Source organism: Phacochoerus africanus, chromosome 3 (assembly GCF_016906955.1).
Source record: "Phacochoerus africanus isolate WHEZ1 chromosome 3, ROS_Pafr_v1, whole genome shotgun sequence".
NCBI lineage: Eukaryota > Metazoa > Chordata > Mammalia > Artiodactyla > Suidae > Phacochoerus > Phacochoerus africanus.
In genome coordinates, this window is record NC_062546.1 from 196,335,491 (window position 1) to 196,354,916 (window position 19,426).

General features: G+C 41.6%; 1 protein-coding gene across 14 annotated transcripts in view; it reads right to left on the reverse strand.

Annotated features, from left to right (window-relative positions):
* The window catches only part of TRIP12 (thyroid hormone receptor interactor 12), a 153,617-nt gene that overhangs the window by 14,118 nt on the left and 120,073 nt on the right, over positions 1-19,426 (reverse strand). For 9 of the 14 annotated variants that reach the window (XM_047773703.1, XM_047773699.1, XM_047773698.1 and 6 more), the window contains 15 exons: positions 19,232-19,350; positions 16,494-16,701; positions 13,949-14,049; positions 13,552-13,726; positions 11,769-11,910; positions 10,600-10,791; positions 9,166-9,317; positions 7,340-7,512; positions 6,843-6,916; positions 6,561-6,760; positions 5,816-5,943; positions 4,298-4,449; positions 3,475-3,617; positions 1,970-2,126; positions 675-773 (listed from right to left, as the gene is read on the reverse strand). In XM_047773703.1, coding sequence (XP_047629659.1) covers positions 675-773; positions 1,970-2,126; positions 3,475-3,617; positions 4,298-4,449; positions 5,816-5,943; positions 6,561-6,760; positions 6,843-6,916; positions 7,340-7,512; positions 9,166-9,317; positions 10,600-10,791; positions 11,769-11,910; positions 13,552-13,726; positions 13,949-14,049; positions 16,494-16,701; positions 19,232-19,350 — 2,215 coding nt within the window. The remainder of the gene's footprint in view (positions 1-674; positions 774-1,969; positions 2,127-3,474; positions 3,618-4,297; positions 4,450-5,815; positions 5,944-6,560; positions 6,761-6,842; positions 6,917-7,339; positions 7,513-9,165; positions 9,318-10,599; positions 10,792-11,768; positions 11,911-13,551; positions 13,727-13,948; positions 14,050-16,493; positions 16,702-19,231; positions 19,351-19,426) is intronic. The other 5 variants (XM_047773702.1, XM_047773700.1, XM_047773697.1 and 2 more) reach the window with 1 other exon arrangement.

A 19,426-nucleotide genomic window follows, 5' to 3' on the forward strand; every position in this document is an offset into this window, starting at 1 on the left:
TTTTTATTTTGATGTGGTAGTGGTTTCAGACTGCACACATCTCTTAAAAGCATATGTGCACTGATTACATAGAAGTCGTATCTCAGTAAACTGATTTTTTAAAAAAAGCAGTTCAAACATTTTGAAAATTATGTTTAAAAACTTTTCACTTTGTCAACCTAAAGATTACACAAATACCTGCTCTTATGCCACGGAAAAAACCACCTTTTATTATACAATTTAACCTCGAAAAATGGAGAATTTAGAACAAATCATTAAAGAGACATCAAGAGTAAATCTCAAGTTTTGAGACAAATTTCCCAATTATCTCAGGATTTCAGAGGACCAAGAAACTCTAGTGTCTTTTTTTCTTTTCTTTTTTTTTTGGCTTTTTGCCATTTCTTGGGCCGCTCCCGAGGCATATGGAGGTTCCCAGGCTAGGGGTTGAATCGGAGCTGCAGCTGCCAGCCTACACCAAAGCCACAGCAACTCGGGATCCGAGCCGCGTCTGCAACCTACACCACAGCTCACGGCAACGCCGGATCCTTAACCCACTTGAGCAAGAGCAGAGATCGAACCCGCAACTTCATGGTTCCTACTTGAATTCGTTAACCACTGCGCCACGACGGGAACTCCTCTAGCGTCATCTTATCAAGAGTACAAAGCAAGTTAAAAGCTGTCACGGATAAGCTCACCTCATTTTCATACTGGATTTCCAACATGGCCCGGGAGCTGCCAAGATCCTGCATCACAGACTCTGCTTGTTTCAACAGCTCCTCTCGGTTCACAGTACGCTGCAAAGGTACAAATGTGAGGAAACCTTACTAATCAGGTAGCATTTCCCTCAGTGCAAAACACAACAAAACAAAACCAATTCAATTGTTTACAAACATTGACAGCATCCTAGTGTACATGAAAAAGAGCTAGACACGGTGCAGTCATTACCTTGAGCCTACGGCAAATTCAGAAAATGCAAAAGCTGGAAAAAGAAAGGATCTCCGTCCCCTTGCCCAACAATGCCATTCAGGGTTGCGGCTTCATGAAATCTCACCGGGTACATTCACAGTTGGATGACGGAGAAATAGGTGCAGAGGTGACAGGTGGGCTGGAAACCTACTGGCTCTGACCTGAGCTCCTGCAAGCACTACTGCCAACATCTCCCAATGAGATTCATGGCCTGAGACAGGTCTAGGTGGATCTCCAAATTCTACTCACACTTTGTTTATAAAGATAGGATTTCAGTACAATGGGTTTTGTTTTGCTTCTCATTCCTCCCAATTTCCCTTTCTATGTCATTACTAGTGACTTTCATGAGACCTTTGGAGATACACTTTTTTTTAGGAAGACAGAAGTGAATAAGAATCCTGGGTAGGAAAAAGGCAGATGAACACAGCAGTCCTACGGAAAAGGCAGTGCAGTGTCAGAAGTGCAAGACTGGTCGCAGATGGAAAGGGCCCAGGGCTGGGTGGTTCAGCGCTAAAAACGAGGGACCAAGATTAGAAGCACAAGAAGGTAAGTCGGCAACAAGGGCTGACTGGTCCAGAAGCAGAAACCACATCAAGGATTTTGGTTCACTCTTCTAACTGGAGTGATTGGCTAAAGGAATGAAGTGGATTTGATTAATTCTACCTACTGCAAAAGGGACCAATTACAAAAGGGAGATATAGTTTGAGTCCCTAATTTAGCAAGAAAAGGAGGGAAGCCTCAGTAAAAGAAGACAAGACTCTTTCTTGCCCCAAGAATTATGGAGACTAAAAGAAAAAAACAGTTGTAAAATCCATTACAGAAACTGGGGAGAAAGAACACTTACTGGAGGATAAAGAAGAATTTCAACAGATTCTACGAAACTGATAGGAAGACAGTACGAATGATAAAAAGAGATGACTGACAAAGATAAGCCTCTAAACCAAACGGGGATAATGAGATGCTCCACACTTCCAGTTTTCCCGTTCATTTGAAAAGCTATATAATACTTTGGGGAGAAACTTACTTTTTTTCTATCCAATCTAGGTGCAACTCTGCTATCTTGAGAATCAGACTGGTTGATTTCTGGGTTGGTATCAAGTAATCTCTGCATTGCTCGATCCCGATCAAATGCAGTTACATAAAAAAGCATTTGCCGGGTATCGAAAGGGAAGAAAAATGGGCTGTAAAAAGATGCAATATAAATTCATTATCTGAATTATAATCAGAAACCATCAAACCCCCCCAACCTAGAAATAACTTTTGATACGTTACAGAATAATAATTATAAAGTATAACCAATAAAAATGGTCTACGCAAAGTAATTTTGAAGAGTTTTCCTAATTCTTGCCTGAAATTTCTAAGTGGTCAAGTAATAGTGCATTAAATTCACTATGAAAGCTGAAATTCAACCGCTAAAATCAAGTCTAGCCAAGATCATTTTAATCTACTCAAAGACCATTACTAAGTATGACACGACTAATGAAGGCTCAATTTTAAGACACAATCACCAGTTCACCAGACAGCCAACCCACCCCGTTCCACATACACACATGCAATGGTTTTACCAATTTCATGACTTTCCTCTTAGTTTTGGTGTCTATTAAGTCATTCAAAACTGCCAAAGGGCAGCTGCTTACTTTTTAAGAATGAACTCTGCAGTAACACAGGCCCTGCTGCCTCGCGATGTTGGCATTCTTGGTTCGGCAGTTCTTGACACAGAGCCGCTGAGGGCACTTGCTCTTTGATCCAAACATTAAATACCTATTCTGTCTGATCAGGTAGCCCGTGAGGATGTGGGTAGTGTGACTAAAAACCCAATTTCTAATCGTCTTTCATTTTAATTCATCTAAAAGTAGAATACAGCCACGCGTGACCTGTGGCTACTGTACTCATGAGTACAGTTCTACAGTCTCTGAGAATGTAGGTCTGGCCCCAAAAAGGCTCAGAGAATCAACCAACTCCACCACGGGAGTCCTTTTTTTGGTTTGGGTTTTTTTTTTTTTTGGCTTTTTGGGGCCGCACCCACAGCACACGGAAGTTCCCAGGCTAGGGGTCAAGTCGGAGCTACAGCCGCCGGCCTACACCATAACAATGCGGGATCCGAGCCACGTCTGTGACCTACACCACAGCCCACAGCAATGCCAGATCCTTAACCCACTGAGCGAGGCCCGGGATTGAACACGCATCCTCCAGGATACTAGTCAGATTCGTTTCCGGTGCGCCGTGATGGAAATGCCTGGAGACCAACTTTCTGATGGAAGAGGACTCAATCTCCCCAGACAAATGTCCTCGTGCACCTTCCTATCTCATGTTTACAGACACGTGTCATCAGGCACACCTAGTACCGGCCCTGCTCACCTCAGTCGACCTGGATGCCTAAGTTACACTATTAAGCAAGCTGTGGTCAAAAATGACCATGGTAACTAAACACACGGGTTCAGGAAAGACTATGTTTCTGTAACAAAATATAGAAAAACCAATACAGTGACAACTCTCCCGAGGCCACCGTTACGGAAGCAAATGTCTTACCAGGTTTTTCCCAGTTCAGTGAGCCATGTTGGGATGTTTCCTGTCATGATTACTAAAGGATCTTGAAGTTGCCTATTTGCTTTTGCTGTCAACTTACTGTTAATAAATTCACTAGTTGGGATAATCTCCTTGCACATGGCATTCTGTAAAATGTTTAAAAAAAAAAAAAAAAAGGTCTATTATGTGGTAAAACAGCAGGATTATATTCACTGTCTCTTCCTTCGTTCCCAAATAAGTACGCAGGGCACCCAGACCTCCCCGCTGGTTTCCGACCTGCAGGTTCGCATACAGCCGCCCCAAAGGCCACGTCACAAGGCAAGGCTCAAACACCCGACCCCCCCCCCCCACGCCAGGGTACGAACTCGACCACTGACGGAGCAACTCGTGTGGCCCCCAAGGCCACGCCTTCATCCTTCCCGACAGCACTGAAGCACCAAAGGCAGCATTCAACTTTCCCCTGAGCTAGTTAACATACACCGCGAATAAATTAACTTTTAGTTAAATACACCTCAAGATTTTTTAACTATAATAAATTCATGTTCAATTTGCACGCTGTAGCTTCCTTTTCTAAATTACAGCTAGAGCATATTGGTATCTTACAAGTCTGCCTAGAGAACTAATCGAGGAAAAAAGGCCAGAAAAACAAGTGGGGGAGCGGTTCCCGGTGATGAGTACACGCCTCGGGACGTCACTGGGGCGGGATCCCCACTGCTCAGCTGAGTCACTGCTTCTGCTTCTAGGCCAACAGGAAACGGATCACGCGCTGGACAGAAAGCGATGAGACAACGTACAGCGAACAACACACCAGGTCAGCGTTACTCACATCATACAAGTAGTACCAGTATCGACTGATGGCATGTAACACTCTTAGAAGAAGAATCACGTCTAATGACGGGTCTTCAAAAGTGATATTTTCAGGTGGCGCGGGGATGAGGTAAACTTCTAGAGGATTTGATACTGATGGGCACACTCCGTCTAGAGGGCAAACGGTCAAGGTTAAGTGTTGATCAACATGAGAAAGGCAAAGCCATGGAGCGGGTGGCAACACAGCACGCCTCAAATAGTAACCACAAGGGGTTAAGGTTTAATGCTTGGTGTCCTACTAGAGTACTGAAAGCTTCAACACGCCCCAACTCACATACGCATAAAGCATCCAGGCTTGTGAAAACGTCACTTCCTCCCCGTGCCTATACACTGTAAAGGAGAAAAACGGACTCCTGCGCATTTCTCCTTTATACCAGAAAAAGAGCTAATAATAAAAGGGCCAGAAAGAATAAAGACAAAATGTTTAAATTTAAGTTCACTGTTATACAGAAATTTCCTGGGTTTTTGACATCCAGCTTAAAATGGGAATATAAGACAGAAAAAGAACCCCAAGTTATAAGTCTGCTTAAAAACAAAACAAAACAAAAAAAAGATCTGGTTATTTAATCCAAGGCATAGGATATGATAGACTGTGACAGTCTGCAAGTAGGATCTCCGATTCCTTTGTTCTTATATTTCACAAAGTAAGAGCTTTAAAAAAAAAGGGGGGCGGGGGGGTGGGTGGGTTGCAACTGTCACCATTTACTTTTACCAAGCAAAGAAGTTAAAAATCATACAACTATCACTGAGTAAAAGGGTAATTTTCAATAACAGAAACAAATATCTCAAAATAAAGACTCTTTTATATAGAACTTAGCTTTGTGAAAAGCAAAACTGCTACATTGCCCTCATTTCTGTGGACTAGGGGAAATTTCATCACCACCACCAGTGTTTGAAAATCTCTGATAGGGATTGGTCCCCAAGGAGGGCAGCTTAATGTTAAGGCACTGTTACCATCACATAAAAAAGAGGGGGCAGGAAATGAGCAAGATTATACTGGAAGGAAATACTACCAAAGAAGGCAAGTCAACTGGGAGGTGCTACTACTTTCTGTAATCATGATATTACTGGCAAAACTTTTTATTTCATCTATAATTGTCAGCTCATTCTACTGTAATTGGTAATAGTAAAACTTCAAGGCCAATCTGCTAATGTCCGGTCTCTTCTTTAGTGAATATGTTCTACTAAGGAAATCGGTTTTAGCTTTTATGAAAATACAGATTCTTCATGGAAAGAACATACGTTTTCCCCAATTTCCTTTCTAAGTTTAATTTTACAGATAATTAATGTTTCAATTTCTGGACATTAAAGTCAAGGGTTCAATTAAAAACAACCAGAGGTTTGTAGTAACTTATTATTTTTATAAATTATATTAAAAGATTTCACTACTAGATACAAACCCCTGCCTTTAAAAGTTTGAACACAGCAAGAACACTGCCCCAGGGCAGCCTGCTCTCCCCGCTGGAGATCAGCTTACCATTCCATAGCTCATCATGCTTTTTTGCATTTCTAGGGGACGTTTTTGTTGGAGCTGTTTGGGCTCTTCCTCTTTTACCACCAACACAGTCTTTATTACTTTCTTCATCCTCTCTCACAGGTTTGTACCTAAAGTCACAGAGATATGTAAGTCAAAAGCAGACGTCAAAGCTGCAAACTATTCTCCAGGGCACAGCCACAGCCACCACAGAGTTGCCAGAACAGTTCTCTAAGGCCCATCCTCGCTCACTCTAGCTGTGGATTTGGAGAATTACCAATGGTACAGTTTGCTAGAAGAGACCACCTAGAGACCACGACCCTAAGAGAGGCCATCTGAGAAACGCCAGGGGGTGGCCCGGAGAAGGATCGCTCTCTCTAAATTAAACCATAAGCATTCACGACCAATGCAAGAAGCTGCACCCAAATGCCTCTAAGGGCTTTAGAGATGCCAGACTTCCTATGAGCAAAAGGAACACCACCTTAGGGAGACAGTTTGTCTTATTTAAGGACTTGAAATGAAGCTACTGAAAAGGCAGACGCAAATTACGGTCATTCATTGCACAAACATTACGGAGACTTAACGAAGAAGCAAGATACACTCACACGACGCAACATTTCAACTGGCTTTTAATAATAGAAGATAAAATTCAGGGTCCTTATACAAGCCAGCCAGTAATAGGAATTCCAGAACACATACACAGTATCCCCACTGGTCAAAAACCAAACCAAATCATTTTCAGACTTGCCAGATTGTGTGAGTTTTCGTCCAGATACCAGCTCTTCCTAGAGGATTGCTCTCATCGTCCGTGGATTCCCTCTCATCTTCAGCCTGTATGCTGAACTGCCGGACTGCCTGGTACACAGTCATGTTATATGGCAGCAAATGTTCTCCAATGTAAAACTGTAGCCTGTGTCTTACATTTCCTGAATTTAAGAACTGAGCAGCCTACATAAAGGAAAAGAAAATCCCATTTAAGCTCTGGGGCCTGCACTTGATGCATTAAAACATGGTGGGAACAGCACCTTACCAGAGACTCATCAATTTCCTCGTCGGAGCCGTCATCGTCACTGTCTTCATCATCTTCTCTTACTCGTCCATACCCTGAGGGCCCAAGAAGTCTGTTACACGCCTGGCAATCTCATGTGACAAAAGAGAACGCCTGTATACACTGGCGAAACTAACGCATTCCTAGAAAAATGTATGTATCACATTCTCATCTAACATATTTCTACAAAAACATGTGTGTTACACTTTGATCTACAAAGTAGAAAGATCCAAGAAAATGACCATTTCTATTAGATTCCAACAGGATATATTAACTCATCACCGAAGCCAGCAGTCAATCGCTACGAAGTTTAAGACACTGCTACATACCACAAGTAGAGTAAGTGACAAGAACGCAAGTTTTGCTGCTAGGTTTGACAGAAGCAGCAATTAACAGGGAAATAATTTATATACCCCTCAACATTAATAGCATCCCCAAAGTACCAAAAAAACCACATCACAGACACTTATAGAAAGTACCTCTAACGACAAGGTATCTCTCGATAGCTTGTACCAAAGCCAGGGGGTCAATCTTGACCGGTCCGCCCTTCCACTGCTTCACATTGGCACAGTCTGGGTGTCTTTGTAACTGGCATTTTAACTGATGAGTGTTGAAAAATTTTAAAGCCTGTGATCCTCTGTTGAGAGAAAAGCTCCAGATAATTTGTGAAAAAAAAAGTTATTCTATTATTTTCAAAATCAATATACATTAATTACAATAAAAGCAAGATAATATAAAGTCTGCATTTTCTTGAGGCACAAAGTAGCACTTAACCAGTTATGTAAATAGAAAAGCCAGCAATTTCAAGTTACTTAGTAAAAGTCATGATGAAATAAGACACAAAAGGATGTGTATGCATGCATACGAAAACACTGCGTCAACATTTGATCTCTCTCATCATAAACCCTGAACCGAAATACCTCATCAAGATTTAATTATTACTCCAGCATAAAAATTCCAGAAACATCTGAGCATGCTCACTTCTTCAATATTTCACCACTGCCTTCTAAATTCTACTTATTTAAAAGCAAACAATAAACCCTCTCTTTTGCTTTCAAAAATTATAGCTACAAAAGTACTTGAAATTTATCATTGCTAGAGTCTTTTGAATGAAGCAGCTTAATAGCTATACCAGTCTAGACCTGGTAATGATATTTAATCGCTCATTTCTGAAAAGAGCTGGCAACAGTAAGATACAGACAAGTTTAAGATGCAGTTATCTACAAAGTTCCATAAAACATACAAACAGGGGGATGAGAAAGCATATTATACTGATAGATACATATGTAAAACTGCCTATTTTACACAAATTTGGATTAAAATGAAAAATCTCATGGTTTTCTCAAACATAGTTGGAAGTATCCCCTTATTTTATAAAATCATCTAGGACAGTATAATCATCAAAACAAAATACCACTCTCTAAATTAAACTTTGAAGCAGAAAAACACCTAGTCCACACTGATTGGTCACTTCATTATTCAATAAATGCAGTTTTAATTCAATCAAAATATTAAATGTCTTTAAAACACGCCAAATTGTGTTTTTGTTTTTAAAGGGTCATAGGTGTGGCATATGGAAGTTCCCAGGCTAGGGGTTGAATCGGAGCTGCAGCTACTGGCCTACACTATAGGCACAGCAACACCAGATCTGAGCCGTGTCTGGGACCTAAACCACAGCTTACAGCAATGCGGGATCCTTAACCCACTGAGTGGGGCCAGGGATCAAACTCGCATCCTCATGGATCTTGGATGGGTTCGTTTCCACTGAGCCACAATGTGAACTCCCCCAAATTGTGTTTTTTAAAACCAAACTAATCTTTTATTGTCTAGGCTGCCAGTCATGATATTCCAAGAAGTTTATAACACCCTGTAAAAACACAACAATGAACTTAACCAACTCTTCACAGAGTCCTGTAAAACGACAATATCACGGGGAAAAAAAATAAACATTTGTTAAAAATTCAACAAAATGCAAAGTTATAACCACTTAGATCGCATATGAAATTACATGACTGCACAGAATGTATATAATTTACTACCCATAGAGACCAAATTCTTAGAGAAAAGCTTTATCAAAGAATACCAATTTAAGGAAACGAGCCTATTACAACTTGGCAACACAGTCACTGGATTTTATATTTTCAAAACGTCATGTTTAAGACACGAGGTAGGATTTTTGAGGTAAAATAATTGGATTCACATTTGAGAATATGTAATTCCTTCAGTGCAAAACGGTACCAGACCTCTTGCCACATTATGGCAGCAGACGAATGAACGCCAAGGGCGCCCAGGCGATGATCCTTACCTGCCACCCGTCCCGTTCCCACTGGGGAAGTCATGCACTTTGACTGGAAACTGTTCCATCTGACTGAGGCAGTTGTTCATCTTGTGAACTAACGCCAACAGAGGGGCATTGCCCACTGGTTCTACTCTTCCAATGGGCTCTTCTCCAGGAAGCTAAAGTTACAAATAAACCACTCAGTTAAGCGAGGCCTCTTGAAAACGAAATGCTCAACAAGAACATTTAATAGGCAGTTTTACAAAAGATCTAATCTACTGGATCTTTTTAGATGCATTTGGTCGGAACGATGTTTTCATATAAATTATTGCAACAAAGACAGTCTTTCTGTATAGGCCTCCAATGCCATATTCCTAATTCCTAGATCCAAAAGGCCTGAAAACATAACGCACTCAGTGGTGAAACCTGACTCAGACAGATACAAGGCTATTAGCAGTCTTTATTTACCTTCATTTAGTAGGAATAGTCAAGTTTTGCTGTAAAGATATTTAATGTGTGTGGAGTACTATTCAGAATTCGCTGAGGACATCAGGTAACATATGGCGAATACAGTGTATGGGAGAATTTGAGAAACCCATCCAGCTCTAAGGAGTTTCAGGTAAGAGACCACAGAACTGTACACAATTTTAAGCATGATAAAGAAAAAAACCACATCCACAATTTCTGCACATCTAATGATTCTCACACAAATGTCAATTCTGCTTTAGGTAGCCTCACAAATTAAAATGAGAGCAGTGCTCAGACACCTGCCAACACAGAAAAGGCAAGGTGACACAGTGTCACCAACACAGCCGAGCGCTGTCCTTAGCCTATTACACAGGTGGATCCAGAGAAAGTTCCACAGGGATGCCTTCTCGTAAGCCATTGTAAACAAGCAGGACGATGCCAACGGTGTCCAGGTGACTCTCGCTCTCACTCACTGAGGGTGGAGGAAGTGGAACTGCTGTGTGACTTCTGGTCTCATATCCGCGTTATAAATGGTGACGGTGACCAAGTACCCTTCCGCAAAACTGTCAGTTCCATGTTTTACACACAAGAGAGAAATGCACTGTCTACTTATCTTACGTTTCCAGCTACATTATATCTATTGCACTTCCCTTAAAAAAAATACACTGCAAACTGCAATACGTTTACAAGCAATACTGAGAATAAAATTCAGTCAAGTGAGAGACTACTATTGATGGCTTGTCTTACAGAAGAACAAAGACTCAAGATACACTGACCACAGAAGAGGCACTTGTGTCATTACACCACTGCTTTGTTGTTTTACTGTTTCCCTGATATATACAAGACCAGGGACTCCAACTGTGTGTCCTAAGCGAGCTAAAAACTTTACTTCATGTCTTGACCAACAACCACTGGAAACAGGGATGAAAGTACACACGTGAGTGAACAATGATGTTTAAAAAGACACACAGGCAATGTTATTAGATAACTTACTGGAGAAGAAAAAAATACATGAAGGAATCTCTTTAATCTGATCTCTCTGCTCACAGCATCCTTTTCACTTTTAGAGGTCAAATAAAGCAACAGCTGCTTCACAAATCCACTATGCTGGATTTCAAACGATGAAACATCTGACTCTGAGACTATGCTACGGATTTCTACAAGGCACTCAGCTCCACCATCCACCTGAAAAAGAGTGGGAAACAGTATTTCTACACCGATTTAAAGAGCCCTTATTAAATGCACAATTCACATTTCCCCAAAAGCAAGTGGACATGTTCTCAACACTTTAAAAGAGAAGGCGGGGGAAGGGGTGCACCCTTAGCAGATCCCTGAAAAACATCCTCATGGGCGCACACATGCACCAAATGTTTCTGTTTCACCACAGAAATCCAGGGTCCCTTCTGAAAAGTCTTCACATTTAATCAATGTAGTTGTATAAAAAAAAAAAAAAAAAAGATGAGACTACAAGTTGAGGAATAAAAAGCTCTAACACTAAAATGAAAAGACATAAGTGTTCAAGGTGTGGCTTCATATTAATACATTTATAGTACAAGTCTGAATGAAATAGACAATTCCTGGAGTTTCCTGGTGGCTCAGGGAGTTAAGGATCTGGCATTGTCACTGCTGTAGCCAAATAAAAAAAAAAAAAAAAAGCAAGCAAGTACGAAACAGACAATTTCTTAGAAAAACATGTACTAATGAAACTGCTCAGAATATATCAAAAACATAAAAAAAAAAAAATCAGATGAAACACAAAAGGCTTCTTTAAATCTCTACCCTCTCTGACTATTCTCAGGCCCCAAGCAAAGAGAGGTTAGGAGGGTCCTATCACCACTAATGCCTGCAGCTGAAGAGGAAGGACTTAGGGAAGAGATGTGCTTGGGGGACATTTCTTAAGTCTCTTCATTTGTCAAGAAATACGGAAGGTGAAGGAAAAAGAGTCAAAGACCGGAATTCCAGCACATTTCAGGATAAAATAATGAAGTATGAAAGTCAAGGGACAAGTGAAAGAAAGGTAAGCGCAAAATCTACGCGTCTGGCTGAAAAGTCAATCCAGGCTAGCCAGACCCATGCAAAGCCAGAGCCACCAAGGCAGGCAAGAGCAGGACGGAAGATGTGCCAGGAGAGAGAGGGACAAGCCCAATGCAGCAGCCAGGTACCTGGAGGTTGAGTTGTTCAGTCGCAGCACAAAGTCTCTGGAGGACATTCAGCGCAGGGTTGCTTCCATCCATGTTCTCGGAACTGAAATAACGCTCCACAAATTTATGCGCCTGCTCTTTAATCCAACCTTTAATTTTTTCCCTGCAAGAAGAAAAAAGATATTAAGTCACGGGGTGCAGAAAGGATTTCAATGATAACTTCTGATCAAAGGCAAAGAGCTGCTACATTTAAAATCCTTTCAGCCTTATGCTGACAGACTAATAAATTCAGAGTCCACATCAACCCAATGCGGTTTCGGTTTGAAACTGGGCTAAGATACACCTAGAAAAATGCACAGGTACCTAAAATACACTTCAGGTCATCCTGTTAGTGAAGACTAACAAAACAGTTCTAACTTCTTGGGACTTTACAACCTAACGGTTCCCCAACTGTCCACTTGACAGCCATTTCACACGGCTGTTTCCTCAGGTACAGACACATCTGCATTGCCCCTGGGGCTTCCTGGAGAGCTGGAGTGAGAACTACAGACAGACCACAAACACGCCCCTACTAGGTGCACAATTAGACAAGGGAGAACTCGACGTTGAAGTGACAAAGTCTGATGGCTTCAGAAATACATTTGCTTAATTATTTTTATTAACTGAAGTTCAAAACCACCAACCAAAGCAATCAACCAAACAGAAAGAGCCTGTTTGTTCTCCCAATGGAATGTGATTTTTAAACAATGTCTTATCTGCAAAGGAACTAATCCTTGTTGGTATGTTACACCCGGAGCCAAAAGGATTTTAAAGAAACAATTTTTTTAAAGCCATTAATTGGTGTGAAATAGTTTAGCTGACAGAGTTCTAAGCTCCCACTGCAGAAGGTAGAGGAGGGCATGAAACAAGAGCGTGTGTGTGTACAAGAAACATGTCAGCTTTCCCTTGTCCAGAAGAAAACCAAGGAACAGGTTTAGCGGGAAGGGAATTTATTTGGATTTGAACATGCACAACTCCCAACGAGACATACTGACTTATTTATTTTTTTATTTTTTTGCCTTTTTCTAGAGCCACGCTCACAGCATATGGAGGTTCCCAGGGTAGGGGTCTAATCGGAGCTGCAGCCGATGGCCTACCCCACAGCCACAGCAACACGGGATCCGAGCCACGTCCTGGACCCACACCACAGCTCACGGCAACGCCAGATCCTCAACCCACTGAGCGAGGCCAGGCATCGAACCCAGCAGTCCCATGGTTCCCAGTCAGATTCATTAACCACTGAGCCACGACGGGAACTCCCCAACTAGACATATTGAAAGGAATTTTATTTTTATTTATTTTTGTCTTTTTGTCTTTTTTAGGGCTGCACCTGCGGCATATGGAGATTCCCAGGCTAGGGGTCGAATCGGAGCTGTAGCCACTGGCCTACGCCAGAACCACAGCAACGCGGGATCCGAGCCGCGTCTGCAACCTACACCACAGCTCACGGCAACGCCGGATCGTTAACCCACTGAGCAAGGGCAGGGACCGAACCCGAAACCTCATGGTTCCCACTCGGATTCGTTAACCACTGCGCCACGACGGGAACTCCTGAAAGGAATTTTATAATCTAATCCTGGAACACAGGACAAAGCCAGCCACAGGGTTTAAGAATTCAGACTCTGCTCCATCGCTGAGCATAAATTTAAGGTCATCACTTCCGAGCATAAATTTAAGGTCTGTGCCCATGTTTCATAACTAACTGAAATACTGTGCGGTTTCTCGAGGTTAAGAACAGAAGAGCACAGAACCTCCCCCACCTCACCTATTATTGGATATGGTGTCCTTTGAGGCGGCCCTGGCAAGACCACTAACCCCCGCAGTTCGAGCCGGCTCAATGTTGGTGCTGTTGGACTGCGCGCTTAGCCGACCCCACGTTTTTGGATTCAAGCTTGCCAGGAAAGAAGATTTCGGTGACTGAGTCGTGGTGGGGCTTTTAGCTATGAAAAGAGAGAGGTGATTGAGTTATCTTGGGTAACTGATGAAAACCGACGGAATTTTAAGATTCCTACTCTTAACAGGTTAATTAGCTGAAAGAACGAAGACCGCTGGCAATTCAGTGGACGCAAGCATGCCTCAGAGCTATCGGCATTTTCAATGCTGTGCGCGTCCGCAGCTGCCGCCACCTTTCCCTTACCTCCCAGTTTCATTGCCAAGGTTACCTTGATTGTCTACTTTATCATCATCTCTTGGAGGTGAATACTTTGGCCTTCTCGATCCTCGTTTTGGCAGTCGTTTTCTTTTTAGAACATCACTTAATCGACTATCAATGGGAAAACATGGGATAAATTTAGCAATTATCCTGATTTAGTTACCATCACTGACCTAAGAGCAAGCTAAAACGGAAGACATCATGTGTTATAAAATACTGCCATAATACAGTGTTGTTTCATTTAGTGAGTATTTAATGCCAGCTCTGTACCAGTCATGTTTTAGAAATGGACAGACACAGAAATGATCAGTTCAGAAAATAGGTAACTATAGGATGACACTGTGTTAAACTCCATTATAGAATACAGTGCTCCATTATAAAAGACAGTACACATGTAAAGTGTATAAAACAAAAATACAATGCAAAAAACCAATATTAAAAAGAACTACACAATCATAAACAAGAAAAACAATTTTGTGTTAAATTTCCCTAACATAAGTGACAGTAAGTTAAACACACATAGCACTGAATGTTACTACTATTAAGCTAATTTCCACTGCTACCCAGCCCAAAGTAATTGCATGGTGTGTAATGGCAATAACATCCTAAATGAATGAAGTTATAAATACCTTTTTTAAAAAATTCAAAAGTATCTGTCCACAAATATAGCAAAATAGAACACACGTGGCCTTTGTGTACTCTTTTCACTATTCTTAACACTAGAAACAGTTTAAATAGAATTAACAAAGATACAGAAGATGGAAAAGATGAAAAAAAGCTCTGGGTTAATTGGTCGATGAGCCAAGGAAGAAAATTTTGCCAAAAACGTTTAAAGTTTTCTAACGTGATATGTCTACTAAAAACACTTATACTATGTTCAATATACCTGGACAATCAGGATGAGTAAAAATGAAACAATTCCACTCTTATAAATTTATATTAACTAAGAGAAAGGAACCACTTAGAACTCTGAAAGCATCAGAATGTTATTACAATCATCAACTGTCAGAACCCAAATCAAGTCTCATTCCTTAATTTAAAGTGGCTTTAGAAAAATACTGCCTTTGTCTGAGCTGCATCACATTTTACTGAGAAGCACCAATGATACATCCAACGCACCGGGCTTGTGCGATACAGTAAAACCCTGCAATCACTTAAGGTTACCGCTGCAGCCAGAGGAGGGTGTTGGGCTGGGGAGGACACAGAGAGGCAGGCAAGGCTGAGAGGGAAACTGGCAAGACAAATCCAACTTGAGAACAGGGAAGGAGGAGTCGTCCCCAGAATTCTCTAGGTCCAAACTCCCTGGACTGGGCCCATGACATGGTGCCACCTACCTAAACCCAGCAGCTTCCTAAAACAACAGTCACTCTGCCAGAGGCCCCAGAATTGCTGAAATTCATATTTAAACCAGAGAAGGCAAGCGCACCAAAAGCAGCTGGGATCTTGAACAGCCTAGCCTCATAGGACAGGGATAACGTGACAGTTGAAAAGATTACATCTTTGGACTCCCCTCATTAAGTATTACTACACCGTTTTACCAAAATCTACTTTGTAGCTTAGAGGGAGGTAAAGAGGAGGATTAGGACGAGTCCACTCCCAACTTTACAACTGCATTTGGTTCACCATGCACCATTCGCACAGCAATATTAGGTTTCTAGCATCAAAGAAACAAAAAGACTTCAAGAGTGTGATTTGGGAGTTCCCGTCCTGGCTCAGTAGAAACGAATCCGACTAGGAACCATGAGGTTGCGGGTTCCATCCCTGGCCTCACTCAGTGGGTTAAGGATCTGGCGTTGTTGTGAGCTGTGTTGTAGGCGGCTATAGCTCCGACCCCTAGCCTGGGAACCTCCGTATGCCTCGGGTGTGGCCCTAAAAGGCAAAAACAAAAACAAACAAACAAACACACGAAAAAGAAAAAAGAGTGTGATTTGTTTCAAAGCAACAAAATGAAAACCAACAGGAGGGTCTGATGATGTTCTCAGCAGCACAATACAACAGAGGGATTAAAAAACAAAAATGAGGTGGAGGCAGAGAATTTTCTTTAAGAACCCCCATTTTCCTTTATTAAGAGCAAAGTTTCTCATTTGCCAACTAAAGGTAAACAGGAAATCGGGGTCTTCTTTTCCTTTACATTCTAAAAATTCCACGATTTTTACTATTTTTCATCAGATCACTATCTAGATGGCTCAAAGTGATACAGCAAATGTTCGCAAGGTTATGGAATCAGAGATGTGGGCTTAGATCCTGCCTCTGTAAAATAAGCACATGACACTACGCAAGTCGTTTAGCTCCCGGAAGCCTCGGTTTCCTTGGACGTCAACGGCGAAACCGTCTGTCTCTCTCTCCATGGTTCCTGAGCATGGCTCAACACAGGCTTCCAATAAACGTTCAGTTTTCTTCCCATTCTCATCACATATCTAACCAACTATAGATGGAAAAATAGAAAATGCACACTGTCCATAACATTTTGCCATTGAGCTCCCTGTGTGAGTCTCAGGTACCAGGGCAGAGTTCAAGGCAAAGGGCACAGCAATCACCGCAGAACTCGGACTTACCCTTGAGGGCTCAGATCTAAAGAATCGTCTCTGCTGTGCTGCAAGCTGGGGGACCCCAGGTCAGCTGTGGCGTTAGTGGCAGCCGTGGCTGTTCCACTGCTGACCGACGTCGTGGACCCCAAGGATCCTGACCCATTCGTACACGCCTTTGGTGGACTTGTCAACAATGATTCCGATTCTGCTAAGTGTTTCACTTGATGCATTACACCTACAAGCAGAGAGATTAAAAAGAGGATGGGTTCGTCAGGACCGCCTCCCCATCACGACAAGGTCCCTAAATGCTGATACTGCTTTAGCAGGAATGAATAAAAAGTTCTCGGCAGACAGGAAAATAACTTTAGGTGACCTGACTCCGTTCAGAAAACTAACAGGCAAATTCAAAATTAAAGAAGGACATTTATACTAAATATCTTCAAAACCCCCATTACAGGATATTTAGTGGGTCACAAGTAAAGTCCTACTGGAAATTTAAAATACCCATCATAAAAACAATAAGCAATTAAGGAAAGGCAGTGTACCCGCGGCTTGATAGCCAGAAGGGGAGAAAAGGATCTACATCCATTAAGTAACTTCAAATGCTACAAAAAGACAAGATCCCAATAACACCGCTGCCAAAAAAAGAGACCACCAGCTATTAAGGGATGGTGGTTTTCACATCCTCGGAGATGTACGAGGAGAACTGAACAGTAACTTGGAAGGCAGGGGTTCATATTGGCACCGTGGCAGGCTGTGCATTGAAGAGGTGAGCAGGGAGGAATACAAAGGGGTGCATCTGAGTATCAGCATGTAAACTTATATGCAAATCTGTGTGTCTGAACAAATGTGAGTGCATGTTCACACATTCACAAGTCTAGAGCTTTCCATCAGATTCCTCTTATTATTAAAAAAAAAAATCAAACTGCTAAAAAAAAAAGATATCTGAATGAATTCACACATCAGGTATTTGCCCCGCAAGTATTATTTGTAGCAATCATATCCCAGATTGTGTGCTAGGCACTAAGGATCTGGCCATGGCTAAGAAAAATGGATTCAGGGCACTTATCAACCAATGAGCAAGAAATTACAAACGAAGAACGACCTGCTTATGAGAAGGAAGATACACTGCTGTTGGAGAATACAGTAGGTACCTAAAAACTCTAGAAGGCAGGGAATATCTTCAACAATTAAGTGACATGTAAGTGGAGCCTGAAAGAAAAGTGAAACAACCCAGACTCAAAGGAGTACAACTAGTCTAGATTCCTCCATACACTTCATTATGGATATGCTATATAAATATTGGTGGGAAATTAAATCTGAAGGCATAGCTGATTCCATCTAAGTTTAGGGAAAAAAAAAAACACTTTGGAAAAAAAGACTGAGTCAGGCATGCTTCCAAATCAGGAAGCAACTAAAAGCAAACAACGACAAAAACAGAAAACCAAAAACAAAATACAGAGTGGAAAATACAAGATTATCTAAGGCTGGAAACCAGCCAGAACACATACCGTGTGTCTGTGTGAGCCCAGAAAATGTACATACACCTGATTTGCTGACCATAGTTACCATCCATGGGAAATGGGGAGAGTTTCGCCTTTTAATTCACGCAAATGTACAGAGTTGGATTTTTTGACAACTATTGTTAGAACAGAGCTAATAACAGACATGAAATGTCTTTCCACAGGATTCAATCCTATTACACTAGCATGTCTATTACAGTCTCAAGATGTAGAAAAGAAATCCAATACAAGAAAAGGTGATCAAAAGAACGGAAAACAGATCATATGCTTAAAGAACTAGGGCTGTTTCTAAGACTAAAGATAAACCTAAGTATTACATGAGGGGAAAATACCATTATTTTCTGTATCCTCATAAGACCAAGTCATCCTAAAAAAACAAAAGAGCCATACAGAAATTTCTGTTGATCTTTTCAGTTTTGAAAAGGAGAAAATGGGAGTTCCCGTCGTGGCTCAGTGGTTAACGAATCCGACTAGGAACCATGAGGTTGCGGGTTTGATCCCTGGCCTCGCTCAGTGGGTTAAGGATCTGGTGTTGCCATGAGCTGCGGTGTAGGTTGCAGACATGGCTTGGATCTGGCGTTGCTGTGGCTCTGGCGCAGGCCAAAGGCTACAGCTCCGATTAGACCCCTAGCCTGGGAAGCTCCATATGCCGCAGGAGCGGCCCAAGAAATGGCAAAAAAAAAAAAAAAGAAAAGAAAAAAAAAGAAAAGGAGCAAATACCTGAATGAGTGTGATAAGTTTCATCTCTGAGGTCTCCAAGAAGACGGTGGCAAAGTGCCATGTACCCTAGGCTAATTTCAACAGTGAAATTCCTCCAATTAGAGGACTACTCCAAGTGTGTTCTACAGATTACACGCCTCAAAATGCTCCATTATCCCCACAATAAAGTAAAAAATAATCCCTTTTACAACAGTTCTGATCTACTAATAGGATTCATGAGGAAAGAAAGTGACCTCTGACTTTTTCAAAGATAATCTGCAGAGGCAACTGTATGTTATTAGCACCACAAGAAAAGTCAATGATTGCTTTTGGGCCATAAACACTCAAATCACCGACACTAAGTGTTCATCAACTGACACTGAATCTCACATAAGCGGTAATGTAAGATTTATAAAAGACACACGTTTTGTATTTGACTTACAAGAGTGCAAATATCTTCTACAGATTGTAACTGTACTTCTAACTGAAATGCTACGTAGGCTAGGAGATTAACCATGAATTAATTCTGACGAATGGCATTACCTTCCCTTCTGAAGTAAACACTAAAAATATCAGGTAACTTCTGCATTAATATCTCTGCCATCTGAAGAGCTCCAACGACTATCTTCAGGTCTTGGCTCGATAGCATGGAAGCAATGTGACTAAAAAAAGAAAGCAATTAGTGGGTTAAGGATCTGCCGTTGCCGTGACCTGTGGTGTAGGTTGCAGACGCGGCTC